The sequence below is a fragment of the Pinus tabuliformis genome, chromosome 4_2 (genome assembly GCF_031772625.1).
Source record: "Pinus tabuliformis cultivar Carrire ecotype Pingquan chromosome 4_2, CPIR1, whole genome shotgun sequence".
NCBI lineage: Eukaryota > Viridiplantae > Streptophyta > Pinopsida > Pinales > Pinaceae > Pinus > Pinus tabuliformis.
In genome coordinates, this window is record NC_142304.1 from 1,028,971,867 (window position 1) to 1,028,990,326 (window position 18,460).

At 40.7% G+C, this 18,460-nt stretch overlaps 1 protein-coding gene across 2 annotated transcripts in view; it reads left to right on the plus strand.

Moving 5' to 3' along the window:
- The window catches only part of LOC149173132 (branched-chain-amino-acid aminotransferase-like protein 2), a 381,995-nt gene extending 364,062 nt beyond the window's left edge, over positions 1–17,933 (plus strand). For both annotated transcript variants that reach the window (XM_089424502.1, XM_089424501.1), the window contains 6 exons: positions 13,107–13,160; positions 13,288–13,371; positions 15,765–15,836; positions 16,074–16,154; positions 17,108–17,143; positions 17,293–17,933. In XM_089424502.1, the coding sequence (XP_089280628.1) occupies positions 13,107–13,160; positions 13,288–13,371; positions 15,765–15,836; positions 16,074–16,154; positions 17,108–17,143; positions 17,293–17,406 (441 nt within the window). In that variant the 3' untranslated portion in view covers positions 17,407–17,933. The remainder of the gene's footprint in view (positions 1–13,106; positions 13,161–13,287; positions 13,372–15,764; positions 15,837–16,073; positions 16,155–17,107; positions 17,144–17,292) is intronic.
- Positions 17,934–18,460: the final 527 nt, after the last annotated feature.

The window sequence follows — 18,460 nt, forward strand, 5'->3', positions numbered from 1 at the left end:
TGACATCCCTATCAGGCTAGAAACACTCTTGATGCTGAAGCTCTCTCTGCCGCTATCAAGTGCTCCCTCTACTACCTTTGCGTTGCTGCAACAACTCTCGACCTCTCGCACCGCTGCAAACCTCTTTGTGCCATCCTGCACTATTGCAACCATCTCTGTGCCTCTCGTATTGCTGTAGCCTGCTAGCTCTGCACTGCCCGGGGCTCCTGCACTGTAGCACTCTGCTGCTGCATCCACATCCATTTTTACCGACATCCGCTAGTCTTGCTACTCTCTCTTAGGGGCTCCCGTAGTAAGGTATAATCTAAGAGTTTGGGTACCTCAAGGATCCTGCCCCTCATCACCTGTAGTCTTCCTGACTACAACTCGATGTCTTCCCACCTCTTCTCTAGAGGTACATGAGCACTTATGGCACAATCGTCATCCTCCTCTACCTCATTTTCCACCTTCACTGGTATTGCCTTGGAGTCAAACGCCTCTCCCTTAGTCTTCTTCCTCGGACACTAGTTCGCATAATGACCTAGTTCTCCACAATTGAAGCACTTAACCTTGGAGACGTCCTTTTTCTTCCTCTTCTCCTATTCCCCCGCAGATGCCAAAGCTGCATCCTCTTCCTCATCCTTCTTGATCCAGACTCCTTTGCTGCTACTTCCCATCTTGCTCAGTCGTCTGATCTCTTCTTGGAGAAGAGCCACCCACAATTCTTCCCAATCTAGAAGATTCGCCCTACCTAGAATACTTTGGACGAATGTCTCCCACTCCTCAGAGACTGCGTTTAGAGCGGTCCTCACCATCAACTCCTGATCCGGCGTGGCCCCTATGGAAGTCAGTTGGTCCCGGATCTCCTTCAATCTACCGAGGAAGTGATCTATCTGCTCCCCTTTCTGCATCTGGTATGACCGCAACTGATTCTCAAGTAATATCTTCCTCTGCACAAAAGTATGCGAGTACAACGTCTTTAAGGTGTCCCACATTTCCTTTGCCATCTCCTTCTCGGCAATATGTTGGACCACATGATCCTTGACCCCATCAAGGATGATGCATTTCGCCTTGGCCATTGCCTCCTTGTACTTCTCATTATCAGCCGAGTCAACTGGTATAGCCATTGTTCTCAAGGCGAAGGCCTTGATGCGATGTCTAACTAGAACGAACAGGATCCTGGCCTTCTAGATGAACATGGTGGACGCCCCGTCCAACCTGTCCTGATCCCTTAGTCCATTCATGGCCATCTATCTACTCTTCCTTTTTGACTCCTCCGAGTCTCTACTTCCCTCTGGAAGTTCTCTCTTCGACTTCCTCTGAGTCACTACTTCCCGTCTGGAAGTTCTCTCCTAGACTCCCTCTGAGTCTTGATTTCCCTCTTGGAAATCGTCCTGCCAACCGTCGAGTCGCACCTCTCCGATCTCCTATGCACCTGCAACACTGATCTGGATTCCTTGGCTAGAAATCTGCCTCGGTGGCAACTCTCTCTACCTTGGTTTTGCCCGTTAGGTACTGTTCTGACTCGGCAGCAACAACACCCCACCAGTGTCACTCCTCGCAAACTGCCCATAGCTTCCTATGCCCCAACAACTGAAGGACTGAACCTCTAGGCTCTGCGCAATCCCAACACTCGCTGAAATGCTCCCCTAGCCCACTGCATCGACCCTCCTGGTCTCTGCTTGAGCCTTTTCCGCCCTCCTCAGCGTCTGCGCTGGCCTCTCTTTGGCCCAGACTGATGACGCAGTCCCTCTACGTCAACCCTTCTCTGCTGCTTTCTGCAAGGAACAACTTCTGTCACTCAGGACAGTTGTCTCTGCTGCAAATGCTTTGCTTCAACTGGTGCCTTAAGCTCTCTTGTGATCTGCAACCACGCTCTGATACCATGTTGAAATATTTAAGTATTACTCGTTAGAAATTTTATCTATATTCTTCTGGTTTATTTCTCCTACTTGTTAATTACAAACAAGTTATTTAAACATATAAATATCGAAATAAACACAATACAGCCTCAACCATCTACAGATCAACAGCTGAAAGAAATAGCAAACACACAAGTGACACCGTTATTTTCGTGGACAACTCGTCCTCGAAAAAACCCAACTTGGGAAAATCGGTGCATCAATTCTGAGGGTTATTTTATTATGCATTCTATCCTTGAGTACAACTGGGTGCCAAATTGGTTCACTCGACAGAGAAAATAATCCGGCAGTAATATTTCTCTATTCGGAAGTACATATTTAGAAAATCTACCCCACGAAACCCTCTCCAGCAACCTCTAAAGCTCAGCGTCACCTCACTTGGCCTCAGCGTCAGCCCAGAACCTTCTGCGTCAGCCCTTTGAGGCACTACGTAGCCTCTACGACCCTCTGTGTCACTCCTGCTGCCCTCTGTGTGGATGACGCATGCCCTTCTGGCCTCTGCGTAGTCTCTTCTAGCTTTGTGTGGCTCCCTCTGGCTCAGCGTCTGCCTCCCTCTGCTTCTGCATTGGTCTCTTGGCACTATCTTTGCCTCTTTGTCCAGTACTCACTGCTCCCGTTGCAAACTGATCACTGATTTGACTTTTTTTAGCAAAACCCGCTCTAGAAAATCGAATGATTGATCACTCTAGTGTATTCTCCAACTGACCCTCAAGCCTCCTCTTATACTTTTCTTGTTGGTCCTTCAACGGCCTAGATTACATCTCTAATCAACGGCTAATATTAGATTTGGCTTGATCCATGTCTTTTGGAACCTTCTAATCCAGTTCTATATTAATACCCATTAATATTTTATTTTTCCTAATTTTAGACTTAGGAACTCCATTAAAAATATTAATTATTTTAATATCTTCCAAACCTGGTAGAATTTGCCCAAACCATTTTTGGGTCTTGGATATCTCATGCACTTTAGCCTCTCCAGCAATTTTCATGGCTAGAGCACATTCGATGCTACCCAAAATCAACATAGAGTGGGAGTCAGGGGAATCATCCAGACCACATGTCATGATACAAGGGTAGTTGTAATAAGAGAAGCCCACACCTGGGTGTATGAGTGTAAGAGGGAGCAAATTGTGGTACATGAGTTACCCTAGCCTTTGTTTTTCAACCCTTCTTCATATGCCTTTTGCCTTTGATTGATTTTTCTTCATAATTGCTCAGGGCTCCAGGGGACGAGAGCATGTTGTGTAATATATAGCAATGGATACCCCCTTAAGGTGGGGCAATTCATCACCCACTAGGGGTTGGGACAATCATGGGTTCCTTAATGTGGAGGGGGCTCATCTAGGGCCCATAGGAACCAGGTTGATGGTCATGGATAAGGGGTAGAGCTCATGCTTGGCTTTTGCCCACGTGCTAAATTTGTATGTCCCGGCCATCTTTTGCAATTTGTGGTACATTTCTTGTTGAGAGTGGTCAATTTATGCTTTTTTTTTTTTTTTTTTAGCTGCATCAACCTTCAGGCATCTCTCCAAGCCTGACCCAAGGTGTGGACGAGGGAAGGAGGAGGCTAACCCTATTTGGACCCAGATGAGAAGAGAGATGAATGAGGCTAAAATGAGTGGAAGGGAGTGATGTATATGGTGTCAGGAAGTGGGACCATGCAACCGAAATTGGGATTTCCCATGTAGTGCCAACCCTAATGCCAATGGCTAGTAAAGGAGATCCCATGGGACTAGGATACAAGGCTAACTACGAAATCAGGCAGTGGAGACAAGAGTACAAACCTAGCCCACTCTTTTTGCCAAATCCCCCCACCAATCCATGCCCAAAAATGCTCATGACAAGTAAGGAAACTTACTTAACTATACCAACGAAGAGCCATACCTTTGGGGTCGGGAGGCCCACCCCCAAACACGCAATCATAACAAGTGGGTGAGGAACCACATGGCTAGCTCAGGTGATGGAGATAATGGCACATCAAGCTATCTGGTGGCTGCAAGGGGCTGTTGGCTGCCCACTGAGGACCATCTAGGAGAAAACTTTTCTCCTATATACACTACCCACATGTACCAACTAGGACTTGAGCTCTTGGAAATGCACACAAAGCTACTCGAACAGGATATCATGAGAACACGAACAATCTCTTGGTACTGTAGACCTGTTACCTACACATATCAAAGACCAACCACACAGGGCAACATGTTTTTGCAGTGTCTTATGATCACCCATGCTTAGTATTAGGCCATAAAATCAACAAGAAAATAAAATTTATTTTAAATGCAGCCAGTCTACCAAGAAAATATCATATGATGTTAGTTCTAATGAGAAAATCAGAATGCAATGCATCCTACCCTAACATGCATGTTACATCACCGAAATACTAAGTATAATCATAAACCCAATGCAACCAACATATCATCCAGTCAATATGAAAACCACTGCCCTTTTGCTTACTCATGCAACACAACCATAGGAAAGGGCATGAATGACGACATGGAAGGTCACAAGGGCGGGAAGTGAGAAAATGAAGTAACCACTCATGGAGTATCATGGAGGAAAAAAGAGCAAAGGGATGTAATCTATTACACGGGATCCTTTCTTCCAACCAAAAGATAGAGATATCGAGAATTAAGCAATAAACTTTTGATGGATGGAAACCTCAGGCATATCATCGCCATCATGGTCCTTATCATTAATATCATGTTTCATGGCCACCATAAGGTCATGATTGGGAGGAAAGAGAGACTAATGACATGGGATGACATAAGAGGCAGGTTGCTCATGATGATCATATTCACAATCCTGAAGGTATGAGGGGGAAGGAAGGGTACATCTAATGGATAACTCCTCCTCAGCATCATGCCTAGGAGAGGGAAAGGGATCATCAATAGTTGTGACAATGTGAGAATGGCCAAGGTGAGGGTTCGTCGATAATGTAGCTATGCCATTCAGACCCTAGAGAAGGCATGGGAAAACAAAGCCTTTGTCAGTGTCATCATCGATATCATAAATGGGGCTTGCTATTTCCAATAAACCTTCTTCATGCATGGGAAAACAATGACCCTCCCTTTCAATGGTGTGAGTAGTCATATCATTATGAGTAATGTCTTGGAGAAAAGGAGAGTCAATTTCAACCTCATTTTCCGTGTCAATATCATAAATAGGGTCACTATCAAAATGATGGATGTCCATATCCCATCTTCCCTCAGTAATGCACAAGAAATTAAAAATGTCATTTTCATAGGGAGTTACAATATCCATATCTTCAAACCCTCTTTCATGAATAAAGGTCCCTACTTCATCATGTTCATCCCCATGGACTTCAATAGGGATTTTTTTAGTTTTTGTAGCATCGGATGTGTTCTAACTGCGAAATTTGGTGAAGAGACAAGAATACATGAGATCTCCAAAACCCAGAAATTGTTTCCGGAAATTCCACCTAGAAATGAATTAATTAGATTATTAACCAGTTTTTAAATATTTCCTAAGTCTAAACTTAGGGAATATGGTTAATTAATTAGAATTAATTAAGTCAAGGTGAGAATCATCTAGAAACTCACACGGATCGACTCCAAGATTATCCTAGCCATTGATTAAGTTTTAATCTTGGTCGTTGGTGCTCGAATAGTGGATTATAAGAGGAAGTCGATGGGCACTTGGAGAAGTGGCACCAAAATACCAGCAATTCAATTTCCTTGGCAAATCGATTTCTAGAGTAGCAGCGGTCAACTGTTGGAGAGTCAAAAATCGAAGCAGTGAGTGAGGGGCACAGACAATGAAGCTGGAGGAAGATTTCCAGATCCAGCGAGTGCATTTCTAGAGAGGTAGAAGAACCATAGTTAGGCTAATGTAGGGGCAGCGCAGTAGCCTCTAATAGGCAGTTCGATTTGCGGATTTAGGAAGTCGTTTCAGAGTTTCGATGGCAAAATAATTTCACAGAGGCTGGGAGGAACATTTCTAGAGTCAGTGGCAAGCAAAAGAAGTAGCTCAGTGTAAGATCCAGGCTGTACAATTTTGTGCCTGCACAAAACCTATGTAGAGGGGTGATGTAGGGCAAGATGTAGAGGGTTTCAAAGGCCAGTCTTCAGTGTCGAATTTTCCTGTGGGGTGAGAAAAATTCCTCACTAGAATTTTGCTAGTATTTTTCTCTGTAGGATTGCCAGATTTGGCATCCAAATTATTGTATTCAGATTTTCGCACTGCTGCATAATAATAAAACCCTCAGCTGTTGCACCGATTTTCCCGCATTGTGTTTTTTTGGGGATAATTGTTAAAAAATAATAGTGCCATTTTTATTTTGTGTGCTAGTATTTTCTTAGTTTCCAGCACTATTTATTTCCGTAGTTTTGTGAAGGTTGTAGTGTGATTAATTTGGTATTTTTTGTAGCGAATAAATTGTTAAATTAATTAAAAACTAGAAGAATTAATTCTAGTTGCTGCAATAGGATTTCGTTTTTGGAATTTTCACATGGTATATTAGAGCATGAGTGATCAGCCGTGAAGCTCGGAAGCGGAGGAAAGAAGTTCGTTGCTCAGTGGGAGTAGGAGGCTGAAATTCTTGAGGCAGTGCAGTTCTTGAAGCAGGCTGAATTGTTGGTGCAGAAAATTTGATTTTTCATTGCAAGATTGGCAAAAAAATTCAATTTGCCTAGGACAGTGATTTCAGCAATCAGAGGGAGCAACTGCAACTTAGATTTTCGCTGAGCAGATTCCTTGGTTGGATGCAGAGGTTTTTGCAGCAGTAGACCCAGCATCGGGTGGAAAAGAAAAGCACAAACTATAGAGAGAAAATTTCTCTCAAAGAACTTCGAGTCAAAAGTTCAATATTTCCAAGCAGATTGCCAGTAGCAGCTAGCAAATCTGTGCATTCCAGAAGGGAGTGCGAGTAGTAGAGAAACAACCAAGCAGAGGGAAAGAGGGAGTTTTCGACGGATCAGAGATGGCCACAACAGGGCTTAGAGATCAAGATAGGTTGGAGGGTTCCTCCAACTATGTCATCTGGAAGGACAGGATGTCCTTCCTATTGGATGAACATGGCATGAAGTTCTACATAGACAATGTTGTGGCAGTTCCCCAGGATGCAGATCAGCTAAAGGAATACAAGAAGGAGATGGTGCGGGCGAAGCGGTTGATCCTAGATGGAGTCCGAGACCATATAGTCTCACACATAGCTGGCAAGGATACTACCAAAGAGATGTGGGATGCTCTCTCCATGCTATATCAAGGCACTTCTGAGCAATGAAAGATGTTCCTGGAAGAAAAGTTACGATGCATAAAGATGCAAAAGGGGGAAGGCATAAATCCCTTCCTCACCAAGATTCAGGAGGTCTGAGACCAACTTGCAGCTGTCGGGGAAGCACCTCAACCAACAAAGCTAGTGATATTGGCACTAAACAGTGTCTTTGAGGAGTGGCAAGTTTTTGTCCAAAGTATATTCGACAGAGACAAGATGCCAAAATGGGACAGGATGTGGTCAGAATTGCAGCAGGAAGAGTTGGGGCAAGCTCTGTTAAAGAGCTCCATCAGTGGCAACAGTAGTAGCGGATCGAAGGTGGTGATCCTCGAATGCGGCCCTCACATCAAAGTGTCCTAATCAGGGGCAAGGGGAAAAAAGAAGGAAGAAGAAGGTCGTGTTAAAGGTCAAGTGCTTCAAATGTGGTGAGCTTAGTCACTACAACATGCAATGTCCTCTCAGGAAGAAGAACAAGTCAGAGAAGCAGGACCAACAGGCAGTTTCAGCTAAGATCGACAAGATGTCCTCCATGTTGGAGGAAGACTTCGCGATGATGAAAGCCATACCTCAAGGGGTGAGGTGAGGTGACTTGGAGTTGTAAGCACAGAGAGCTATAGAGATTGGGTAGGATCCTTGAGGGGCCCACAATATTCAGTAGAAGGATGGACCAGTGGCAGTTGTAGAGTAGTAGTAGTCAGAGGCTGGGGAGCGCAGTGCAGTGTTGACAGCAGAGAAGATGGCTCAATGCAGAGTTGGCAAGAACGCAGATTCTTCAGTGACAGTGCAGATGCTAGTAGCAGTTAGAGACTCGAGAGACAAATGCATCATACTGAACATTCAGTGTTTTGGATGCTTCTCAGTTGTAGTAGTTGCAGTTGCAACAACAACAAATGAGAGGGAGTTGCAATGTAGATCTAGAGTTGACAGCAGTATAGCAGTGTCAGCAGCAGCAGCAGCACAGATGCAGAATCAGAGTTGCACAGTGGTTGGTGGGCAGTATGGCCAAACATCAGCAGTGTGACAGGAGGTGATACAAGGACAGGGTGTTGTGGCAGGATGTGCAACACTAGAGAGAACGCAATACTTGCTAAGAGGGAGTGTTAGTTTTGTAGCATCGAATGTGTTCTAGCCATGAAATTTGGTGGAGAGGCTAGAATACATGAGATCTCCAAAACCTAGAAATCGTTTCTAAAAATTCCACCTAGAAATGAATTAATTAGATTATTAACCAGTTTTTAAATATTTCCTAAGTCTAAACTTAGGAAATATGGTTAATTAATCAAAATTAATTAAGTCAAGGTGAGAATCATCTAGAAACTCACATGGATCGACTCCAATATGATCCTGGCTATTGATTAAGTTTTAATTTTGGCCGTTGGTGCTCCAATAGTGGATTATAAGAGGAAGTCGATGAGAACTTAGAGAAGTGGCACTAGAACACCAATAGTTTGATTTCCTTGGCAAATTGATTTCCAGAGTCGTAGTAGTCAGCTGTAGGAGAGCCAGAAATCGAAGCAGTGAGGAGGGGCAGGGACAGTGAGGCTGGAGGAAGATTTCCTGATCTAGCGAGTGCATTTGCATAGAGGAAAAAGAGCCACAGTGAGGTTGACGTAGGGGCAGTGTTGTAGCCTCTAATAGGAAGTCGGATTTGCATATTTGGGAACTTGTTTCAAAGTTTCGTTGGCAGAAGAATTTCGTAGAGGTCGAGAGGAACGTTTCTAGAGTTAGTGGCATGCAGAAGAGGCAGCTCAATGTGAGATACAGGCTATATGATTTTGTGCCTATGCAGAGCCTACGCAGAGGGTGATGCATGGCAAGACGTAGAGGGTTTCAGAGGCCAGTGTTCAGTGACAGATTTTCCTATGGTGTGAGGAAAATTCCTAACTAGAATTTGCTAGTATTTTTGTTTATAGGATTGCCAGATTTGGTATCCAGATTATTGTACTCAAATTTTCTCATTACTTCATAATAATAACACCCATAGCTGCTGCACCGGTTTTCCCACATTGGGTTTTTCCGGGGACAATTGTCCAAAAATAACGGTGTCATTTTTATTGTGTGCTAGTATTTTCTCAGTTTCCAACACTATTTATTTCCGCAGTTTCATCTGTGAAGGTTGCAATGTGATTAATTTGGTATTTGTCGTAGCAAATAAATTCTTAAATTAATTAACAATTAGAAGAATTAATTCCAGTTGTTGCAATAGGATTCCGTTTTTGGAATTTTCACAGCTTTCCTTCATGTCATGGACATTCTCAATCCTTAAATTTCCATCCTTAAGGTCTCCATTACAATCTTATTTAGATTGATCCCATTCATCCATATATTCCTCACTTTCATGATGATCCTTCACACTTGAATTTTCTTCAAGGTCACCATGATCACCCAACTGATTACATTCTATGGGGCTTTGTGATTGATTGTAATATTTTTCATTGATAAGGTCAGTGAAAATGTTAAAAGCACAAGTTCGGCTAGCAAATTCAAAGAGACGATTAGGATCTTTCTCATAGGCACACATTATTATGTAGAGTTTCTTTTTTGTTGTCCCATGAAACCTGAGCATGAATTCTTTATCTGTGTTCTCCAATAAATCTTCATAAAACTCAACATATTTGTCCACATTCTTTTGCAGTTCTTGAAGGTCTTGATCATTGAGTTTTGCAAATGTAGAACCAAGATTAATCTCTTTTTGACAATGGTCCATTTTTCATGATTTTGCATATTAGGATTAAAATGGAGTCGCCAGGGTGAATTAAAATGCCTTGATAGATGCTTGCTTCACCCTACAAGCATTAACTTTGAAGTTCAATGAAGAACTAGGGCTTCGTTCTTCCAATGGAGTCACCAATAATGATATGTCAATATGTCATATGGGGAACAAGACACACATCTCGTGTCCTCAGCAACAATGCCAAAATGTTACCGCTCAAACTAGCAGGGGTCCTAGGACAGGATCCTATAGAGCAACTACTAGGTCAAGGGGCAACAATGGAGCGATAGCCCAATGTCACCTCAGCTAAGGCTCCCTGCTCTTTACAGACTTTCACCGATGGGAGGATACCCGATATAAGAGGAATCACAATGACGAATGGATCAATGATCAGATAATGAGTGATTCCTAAAGCCTATTCACAAGAGAGATTCAATTAAATAGCTTACTTGCTTTGAGAAGCAAGGTGATGGGCTCTCTAAGAAGGGCTATGAGAATACCTTGGCCTAGGGTTAGAGGATATACTTTAACAAGGAGCTTCCTAGACTTAAGGATTGTTATTGAAGAATGGATTCTATGTAGTCCTTGTTGAATTTGAGTTATAAAGTTGTGGGACCACAGAGAACCTAGGTGGACCCAAACTAGGTCAAGGGTATGGAGTTGATCGACCAAAGAGGGGCTTGACCTAATTAGGGAAGAGAATAGGATCAAAGAACTAATTTTCTTTTGAAATTTGAATGCAATGATCCAAGTGAGGACACTAACCCAAAATCAGCCTAGGGAGAGAAATGATCCTCGAGCTAGGGCTTGTGATATCTTGGGATTCCACCGTCAGATTGTGCTCAAATTTGGAGGACCCCTTGAGAAGACCCTAGCGCAAATGTGGACCAATTTTCAAGGTGTTTTAATGGCTACAAAATATTTTTTTTTATGCCCTAGTAGACCTTTTGGGGTTAGGCCTAGAATTGGAAGAAAGTGAAGAAAAGAGAGGGAAATTTGACCACCAAAGGGATACGAGGATCAATGCCTTACTGCTTGGGCTTAATGGAGTCAAGATACACATAGATCAAGAATTTTGTGTGCTAAGGAGCCCTAATTGATCTTTGCTAGCCTCTCCAAGGGCAACAACTAGGTCAATAAGGATTTATACTTTAAATTTGTCAAAGAGATGAAGCTTTGAGGTCTTTCAACCTAAGAGGTTCCTCTAGGAACATGCACCCACTCTCTTCAAGTACAACACATGCATTAAATCACTTATTCAAGGTTCCGAGAAGAATTTTGCATTTACTTTAACCCATACAAGAATAATGATAATCATAACATGCAGTAAACTAGTAAAATAACAAGAATAGCATCAAAATTCGACTTATGTGAGAGAGAGAGTATATCCATTCATCAACTGTGCATTGGAAAGAAGCTCCAAAAACTAGCAAAAATCCAAACATCATAGAGCATCAAGAAAGCTCCAAAAGTTTACCCAGCAAAAGTGTGAAAATCTCTCAATAGATATTAATCCAATCCAAGTGATGATGATAAAAATGAATCACCTCACTTGTATTTATACAATAACTAATGAGTTGGGTGTGTTTTATATTCTTTCCACGACTATTCGCATGCGTGGAGGGCTCACTAGAGGGGTGATATCACCATTGGTTCGTTGCGTTGGGCGCAGCAGGGGAGCGATAGCCCCCTTGCACGAGGTCCAGGGCAGTGCCCTGGGAATTTTCTTTTTCCTATATATATGCGGACCCAAAGATGGTGGATGGCCCTACCCATGGTTTTGTGCACGGGTTTTGCACATGGTTTTGGGCATGATGGTTTTTTGCCCAAGGTATTTTGTAGATCCGTTCAAGGGAACTACGGTTATGTTCTAATCCAGAGTTAATGGATTGGGGTTTGTGAATGCTTCAACATGTATATATATGTATTGTAACATTGAAAGGAATCTAATGAAAAATGAATCTGGTAGTCCCAGTTTTAGGGTCCAGGGGAAAATCTTTGCGTATTTTTTTTATGTTCTGCCCATCGTATATTTTCAGTGTTTAAGAATTCGTTTGCAGATAATTTCTATACAGGGTTAAAACCTACAATGTATCCTCACTCCATCACAACCCCACATTGACTCCATCGCTCCTCCTAAGCCATGTACTCCTCTAAGTCCAGTCCCACTGCATGAACACTATTGCAACCCAAGCATCCCCGAGCCAACTCAAAGCCTCCATATCCAAACCCAAATTGTTCTATGCTATCTAGGGCTTGATGCCCACTCCAGGATGTGAAATGATCCTCCTACTAAGTAGGGCATTCTCCAAGTAAACCTCTCCATGTGGCTGTCATGAAGGATGTCCCCCAACCTGTCAAGAAAACCCCCACACCCTAGGGAAGAATGCCAAGCACACATCCAATTAAGGCAAGCAACCATTGAGCAAGCAATCTCCAATGTGTAAATCGATTACAAACCATCTCCCATTTGTCAATCCATCAGAAATCATCCAGGTCTAAACATATACCATGTGCCCCAAATCCCATGAAGCACCCTCGAACATGTGAAAATGCTTTCTAAGTAACCGCAGACGCTAACAATATTATGAAAACTTTCTTCTTTTGTTGTTCTTAATGTATATTGATTCCCATCAATTTTAGGAAGCAACAAACATATGAACTGACTGAAATCTATCATTATCCACTTTTTCCATTATACTTCAATTGAGTTGACTCCATTCAATAACTTTTTCACTGAAAGAATTAGATGATTTGCAGTCATGAATATCTGTTCAAATAAGGGACTTGGTTTTTGGAGAATGGATTATTCCTCAGTTGGGCTTATTGGTTGGCAGGTTTATGTTAAGGTGTAGGTTGTTAAGGGGGTTCCAGGGTCAAACCTCATGGGCTCCCATTTATTGGTTAAAAACCATTATATTCTGACAACCTGCACATTGAAAATCAGTTTCTATCGATAGCTGGTAAAGTCAATTTGGGTTGATTGATGGAAAATTGTTTCCTTTCATTCATTCTATTATTTTTCGGTTCTCGACTCACTGGAAAGATTTCTTGTTTGTTTTCTTTCAATTAGGGTGCTAATTCTTGTTAAGTTTTTGATGTACGTGTTCTCTGTTGCATTTCTTAATAGTTTTAAAAACTCGTTTAAAAAGCAGAGGTGATTTGCAAGTTTGTACTGATCATGGTATTTGTGGATTCCTTCTGTCATAGTTGACTGATATTAACATAGAGGGTTTCCATGTGTTCTTTTTTGTTTCAGAACTTGGATTCCAAAATTCATCACAATAATCTTATCAATAACATTCTGGCAAAGGTCAATCTCCTAAACCGTATATACTATAAACTTCTTATGTTTTGGAATAGTTCATTTGATCTAGTTCATGTAATTTTTATTCCTAGTTGGTTATACTGATGAAGATTGAAAGATGTTTATAATACAGATAGAGGGAAATCTTGCAAAAGCAGATGATGCAATCATGCTTGATCAATATGGTTTTGTATCTGAAACAAATGCTACAAATATTGTGAGTATTTATTTGATTTGATTTTTATTTTTTATATATATTGTTTATATGTTTATGGATATCAGTAACAAGAGGTCAACGTGGCTGAAGGCTTCTTGATTACTTCTCAAAAAGGCTTATCTAGCTATCACAATTTGAGGATGTGCTCTACTTTGGAAGATGCTTTTCACATTTGAAGATATTTTATACTCTTACAATGAGCAAACCGTCAAACCAATTATTGCATGCCACTCTATTCTTTTACTGAAATAAGGAAGAAGATATCAACATAGTTTGACAGAAGCCAAGAAATAAAACCCACATAAGCACAAACAATATGAAAAGTAAAATGTATTACAACACCATCTATGTTGATGTCAAATGAAAAGATATATGCACATATTTAAATTGTTTTAGCTATTACAAAGGGGAACCCATTCCCAAAGTCAACCAACAACTGGATTCCCTCACCCTAGCCACTAGTGAACCATGCAGGGATCCACACAATTAGACATTAAATATTCTAACATCCCCTCTTACCATGGTTACCCTGCATGTTAGCAGGGGTCCATACAAAAACTTTGCAGTTTTTATCACCACCATTGTAAGCCCAAGGTCACAAGTCAGCATTGTAACAAGCATCTGACGTTTCGTATTAGGTGTCTCAGGCCTATGTCTTGTTTTGTATTTTATCTTATTGTCTTGGTCAGACCATGGCTGGTCCCTTGTAGTTGGTTTTAGGTTTCTTTCATCCTATATGAGATTGGAGAGCCTTAGGTGAGCCTACTTGAGTACTTATGGTTTTATGGGAGCCTGCTTTTGCACGAGTGATCACCTGTGTATGAGCTAGTCCAGTCCGCAACCAAGTTGCACTTATGTCTTACCACATGATTAGAGTCTATAGAGACTGTAGGTGGCCTTGGATTTGGTGCTATTTCTCTCAGATACCTCTCATGCATGGCAGTCTCATTTTGACAACTTGTCACATTTCTCAAGGCAATTTACAGTTCCCAATGCAAAGTGGTACCAGTGGTAAAAAAGTCAACTTGGTCTGAATTTTTTCAGCTTGATGAGAGGAATTCATACCACGTTGAATTTTTCTGATCAAAAAAGACAGTGGCTAGTTAAAGCTTGGTCAAACTTGGTCAACAGATGAAATAGGCTTCCAAGTGGCAAAACAGGGTCAGCATTGGGCAGAATGCTGCATTATGTCATAAATGGTCAGCAAGATGAGAGGAACAATACCCAGTTGTTAGAGTTCCCAAATTCCTCATGGCATTATGGAACAGCATAGTGGAAAGATGATGTGGCAGAGTCGGGGATAATGTTGCAACAGTAGGCAAGATATGAAGATTCTTAGAGACCTAGTTTTGATTATGGCCGGTTTAAGCAATACCTAGGTGCTAGAATTGTCAAAAGGTCAAGGGCGTTCGAGATCTAGTGAGTAGGTGGCCAAGTAGAGTTAGTAAATAGAGAAAAGTCAAGTCAAGCTAGTTGTTGGAGAAGCCAACTAGCTGTTGGGTAGTCTAACTAGCCATTGAGGACTTCATGGATTGAGAAGTTATGTCATGGACCAAGAAAGTAGCCATTACAAAGAAAAATATTCTTCCCAAGGACCAAGTCCAACTCCCTAGTCAAGTCAAACTCTTCCAAGGACCAATGAATGGAACGTTGAGCTACTGAAGTATACTATTATTCATTGTTGACCATTCCGGGCCATTAGCAAAGGGAATTATGGACTAAATTGGACATTGTGAGCTAAGTCGACCCGTTAGTGGTCAAATTATTCCTTTTAATGTAATATTTTATAAAAAATACCAAGTCTCCAACTTGTGGATGACTAGTAAAAATAATTATCAAATGCTCCACTCCTAACGATATATATATATATATATATATATAATAGACACTCCTGGGATGCTCCACTCCCAAGGTCTTTTGGAAAATGACACTCACACTCCCAAAAACACTCTCGCTCTACTCCACACTCTAGCAACCTTGGTTATCTCTACCCTTTCTCCATACCCTGTTCCAAATTTGTTGTCAACCACAATGTGTCTGCTGCCCAAAGGCAGTATGGCTTTAGCTTTGGGTATTTTCCCGCTCTAGTTGAATCCAGAAATTAACTATTACATTTACGATTTGCAACAAGCTTGTTTTACTGCCATAAGTGCATTTGCAATCTCCGCAGAAGTCTATGAAGCATTTTACTGTTACAAATTAAACTGTTCATTATTCTTTCACTGAATCTTGGCATAACATATAGTCCCATATTCTTTGTTTGTTGCTCTATAGTTTTAAGTTTTTGATTAACTTGGTCGACTGAAATATGCTTTCATTGGAAATTGAACCAAGTATGTCTGTAATTGGACTATATTACGAATAAAACCTAACATAGGCATGAAATATTGCAGTTTTTAGTGAAGAAAGGGCGAGTGCATACTCCACGAGCTGATCACTGCTTACCAGGCATAACCCGTGCAACGGTGATGAATTTGACTTGCTCTATTAAATGAATTTCACCAGTTTTCCATAGAATTCGTTACACAAATCCTTTTATTTATCATCCAAGTTTCTCTCCTTCTCTCTGCTTTAAGCTGCATTTCCAGCACAGTAATAAAATATATGGTAGTTTATAGAGGGCCTCCAGCTATAATAGTCCCATGTATTATGACTTTAAGAAGGTTCTTTATTTGACAGCTTTTACTTCTCTTCTCGTGTAGGTAATTGATCTTGTGAAACAAGAAGGAATATATCTAGAAGAGCGTCAAATCAGCCTATCAGAGTTCCATACTGCAGACGAGGTGTGTGTCTGTCGGTCTCGCACTTATAAATAAAAGAACTTATCATTGACTTGATAGAAGCCGTGTTGTTTAAGTGATTGTTCGTAAACAGACATCTTTCAAAGCTCTATGAATCAAAATTTTGATACCTTTTTCCTCCAAAATGGGAAGTCACAGACAATGCTTATGTAGGAGTTCAACATTGGGGTATCTCTATTTTTTCCAAGGAAAGAATCATCATTTCTAATCAAGGAGAAAATAAATAACACTCTTCATATGCAGTTGTACTTTGCAGAACCAAAAGGAGGGAACTGATTTCCTCCTATCATTTCTAGATCTCAAGATTGAGCTTCAAATTCTACTACTTACAAAAAAATAGTCTTTTCGAACTGACTAAAACAAAGAGCTATTTATAGTCGTGAGAATATTCAAATACAGCTTTCACTCATTTCACCTAACATACTTATATACAAGCAAAAATAGACTTCATAACATGGCTCAACGAGACCCAGAAACGAAAATGCCAGTTTCAGATTCGCTGAAGCTGCTTCACATATAAATGTCTTCAGTTATTAGGTACCCAGTGGCCACCTTCTGCTGCTGATCTGCCTGTCCAAAATAAGTCATTTAGAGTCCTAAATATATTCAAAAACAGATCTTTAAATCATATCACCTATACATACTTAAATACAAGAAAAAATAGGCATCATAAGATGGTTCAGCTAGATGCAGACACAAAATGTCTGCCATTCGAATCGCTGTATCTGCTTCAGTTAACGTTGGGGTATCTATATCATATTTCGTCCCTTTTTTTGCCCATCCTCTGCTAACAGAAAATAATCCATAGAGAATAGGTGCATACTTGTGCTTTGCTCAATTTTCTTCTATATCTTTTCAGGCAAAGTATAAGTATTCAGTGTATGTTACCTTTTATGTAATCTCTGAATATATATATATATATATATTGCCTGCAGGTGTGGACGACTGGCACAATGGGAGAGCTTACTCCAGTAAGTTGGTCATTTTTTCCATTTTATACTTATCTTCCAAACACATGCAAAACTAGACAGATAATACTATCATTATGTGCTAAGTTAAAAATGATCATTTGAAGATGTTATTTGCATACAATTCAGAGTCATGTACTTCCTTTTAACAGGTTGTGAAAATTGATGGTCGCACTATTGGAGAGGGAAACGTAGGGCCAATAACTTGTAGATTGCAACAAGCGTACAAAAAATTGGCAGAGTATGGAGAGCCAATACCAGAATAGTGCAGGATTGGGGAGATTTTATGGGCTTGTGCATGTATCATCATTCTTCAACGAAGGAGGTGCTTTGTAGCTCCAGAAAGTTGTTCATAATAATATAAATTGTTCATGGTATACGGGGTATGTCAACTCCAAGCATACAGGGTTAGCAAGTGGCACTGATTTGATAATTCAATCAATGTGCTACTAGTTACAACCAGGAGCCCATCTTGCCAGCATTTATTAGACTTGTCTCAAATATCAAGCTCACATCCAATGTACTTAATTTAAGCATCTTGACAAGAATTGAAAGACAGCATATAAATTTACGAGGCTTGATGCATTCTTATCAGTTGGAACTGTTTATTTATTATTTGTCCCATTAACTTTTAAGGGAGACTGATTTGAAAAGATTTACTGGTATCATATCTTGCTCATTTTCTCCTATTTCCATTCAGATTTTTCGCAGGAAATGTGATAGCTATGGTCTAGAATATGCTTTTGTGAAAATTCTGTTGCAGTTATACTGGTAATTATTCTCCTATATTTTAGATTATTTGTCCCAGCAAATTAATTTACTGTTAATACTGAACAAAAAACAACTGAAAATTTCACCAAATAATAAATCACAGGAACTGAAAAAACATTACATTTAAAATGGACACCAATATTTTTGGACAAATTGTCCCTGGAAAAACCCCAATGTGGGGAAAACCAGTTCTGCAGATGAGGGTTTATATTATTACTTCTTCAGCAAATTGAGAATGTACATAAACTGTTTGCTTAACATTGGCAAAGCTCCAAAAAATTGTTTTCTTCACTTCAATTGACCAAATCGAACCTCTGCAAATCAAATTGGCCTCTACTAAACAATTCGCTCTGCCTCTGTGAACTTGTGTTGCCCATTGGAAATGAGCACTATCCTTTCTAGCAATTCACTCTGCCTCTGTTACGAATAAAATATATATAAATAGTATAAATAATGTAAATGACAAAACAACAGATACCGATCCAATGAATGTCACAACTCAGGTAGAAGACAAGCAAATTGAAGAAACGACACACTTGGATGTTGCAG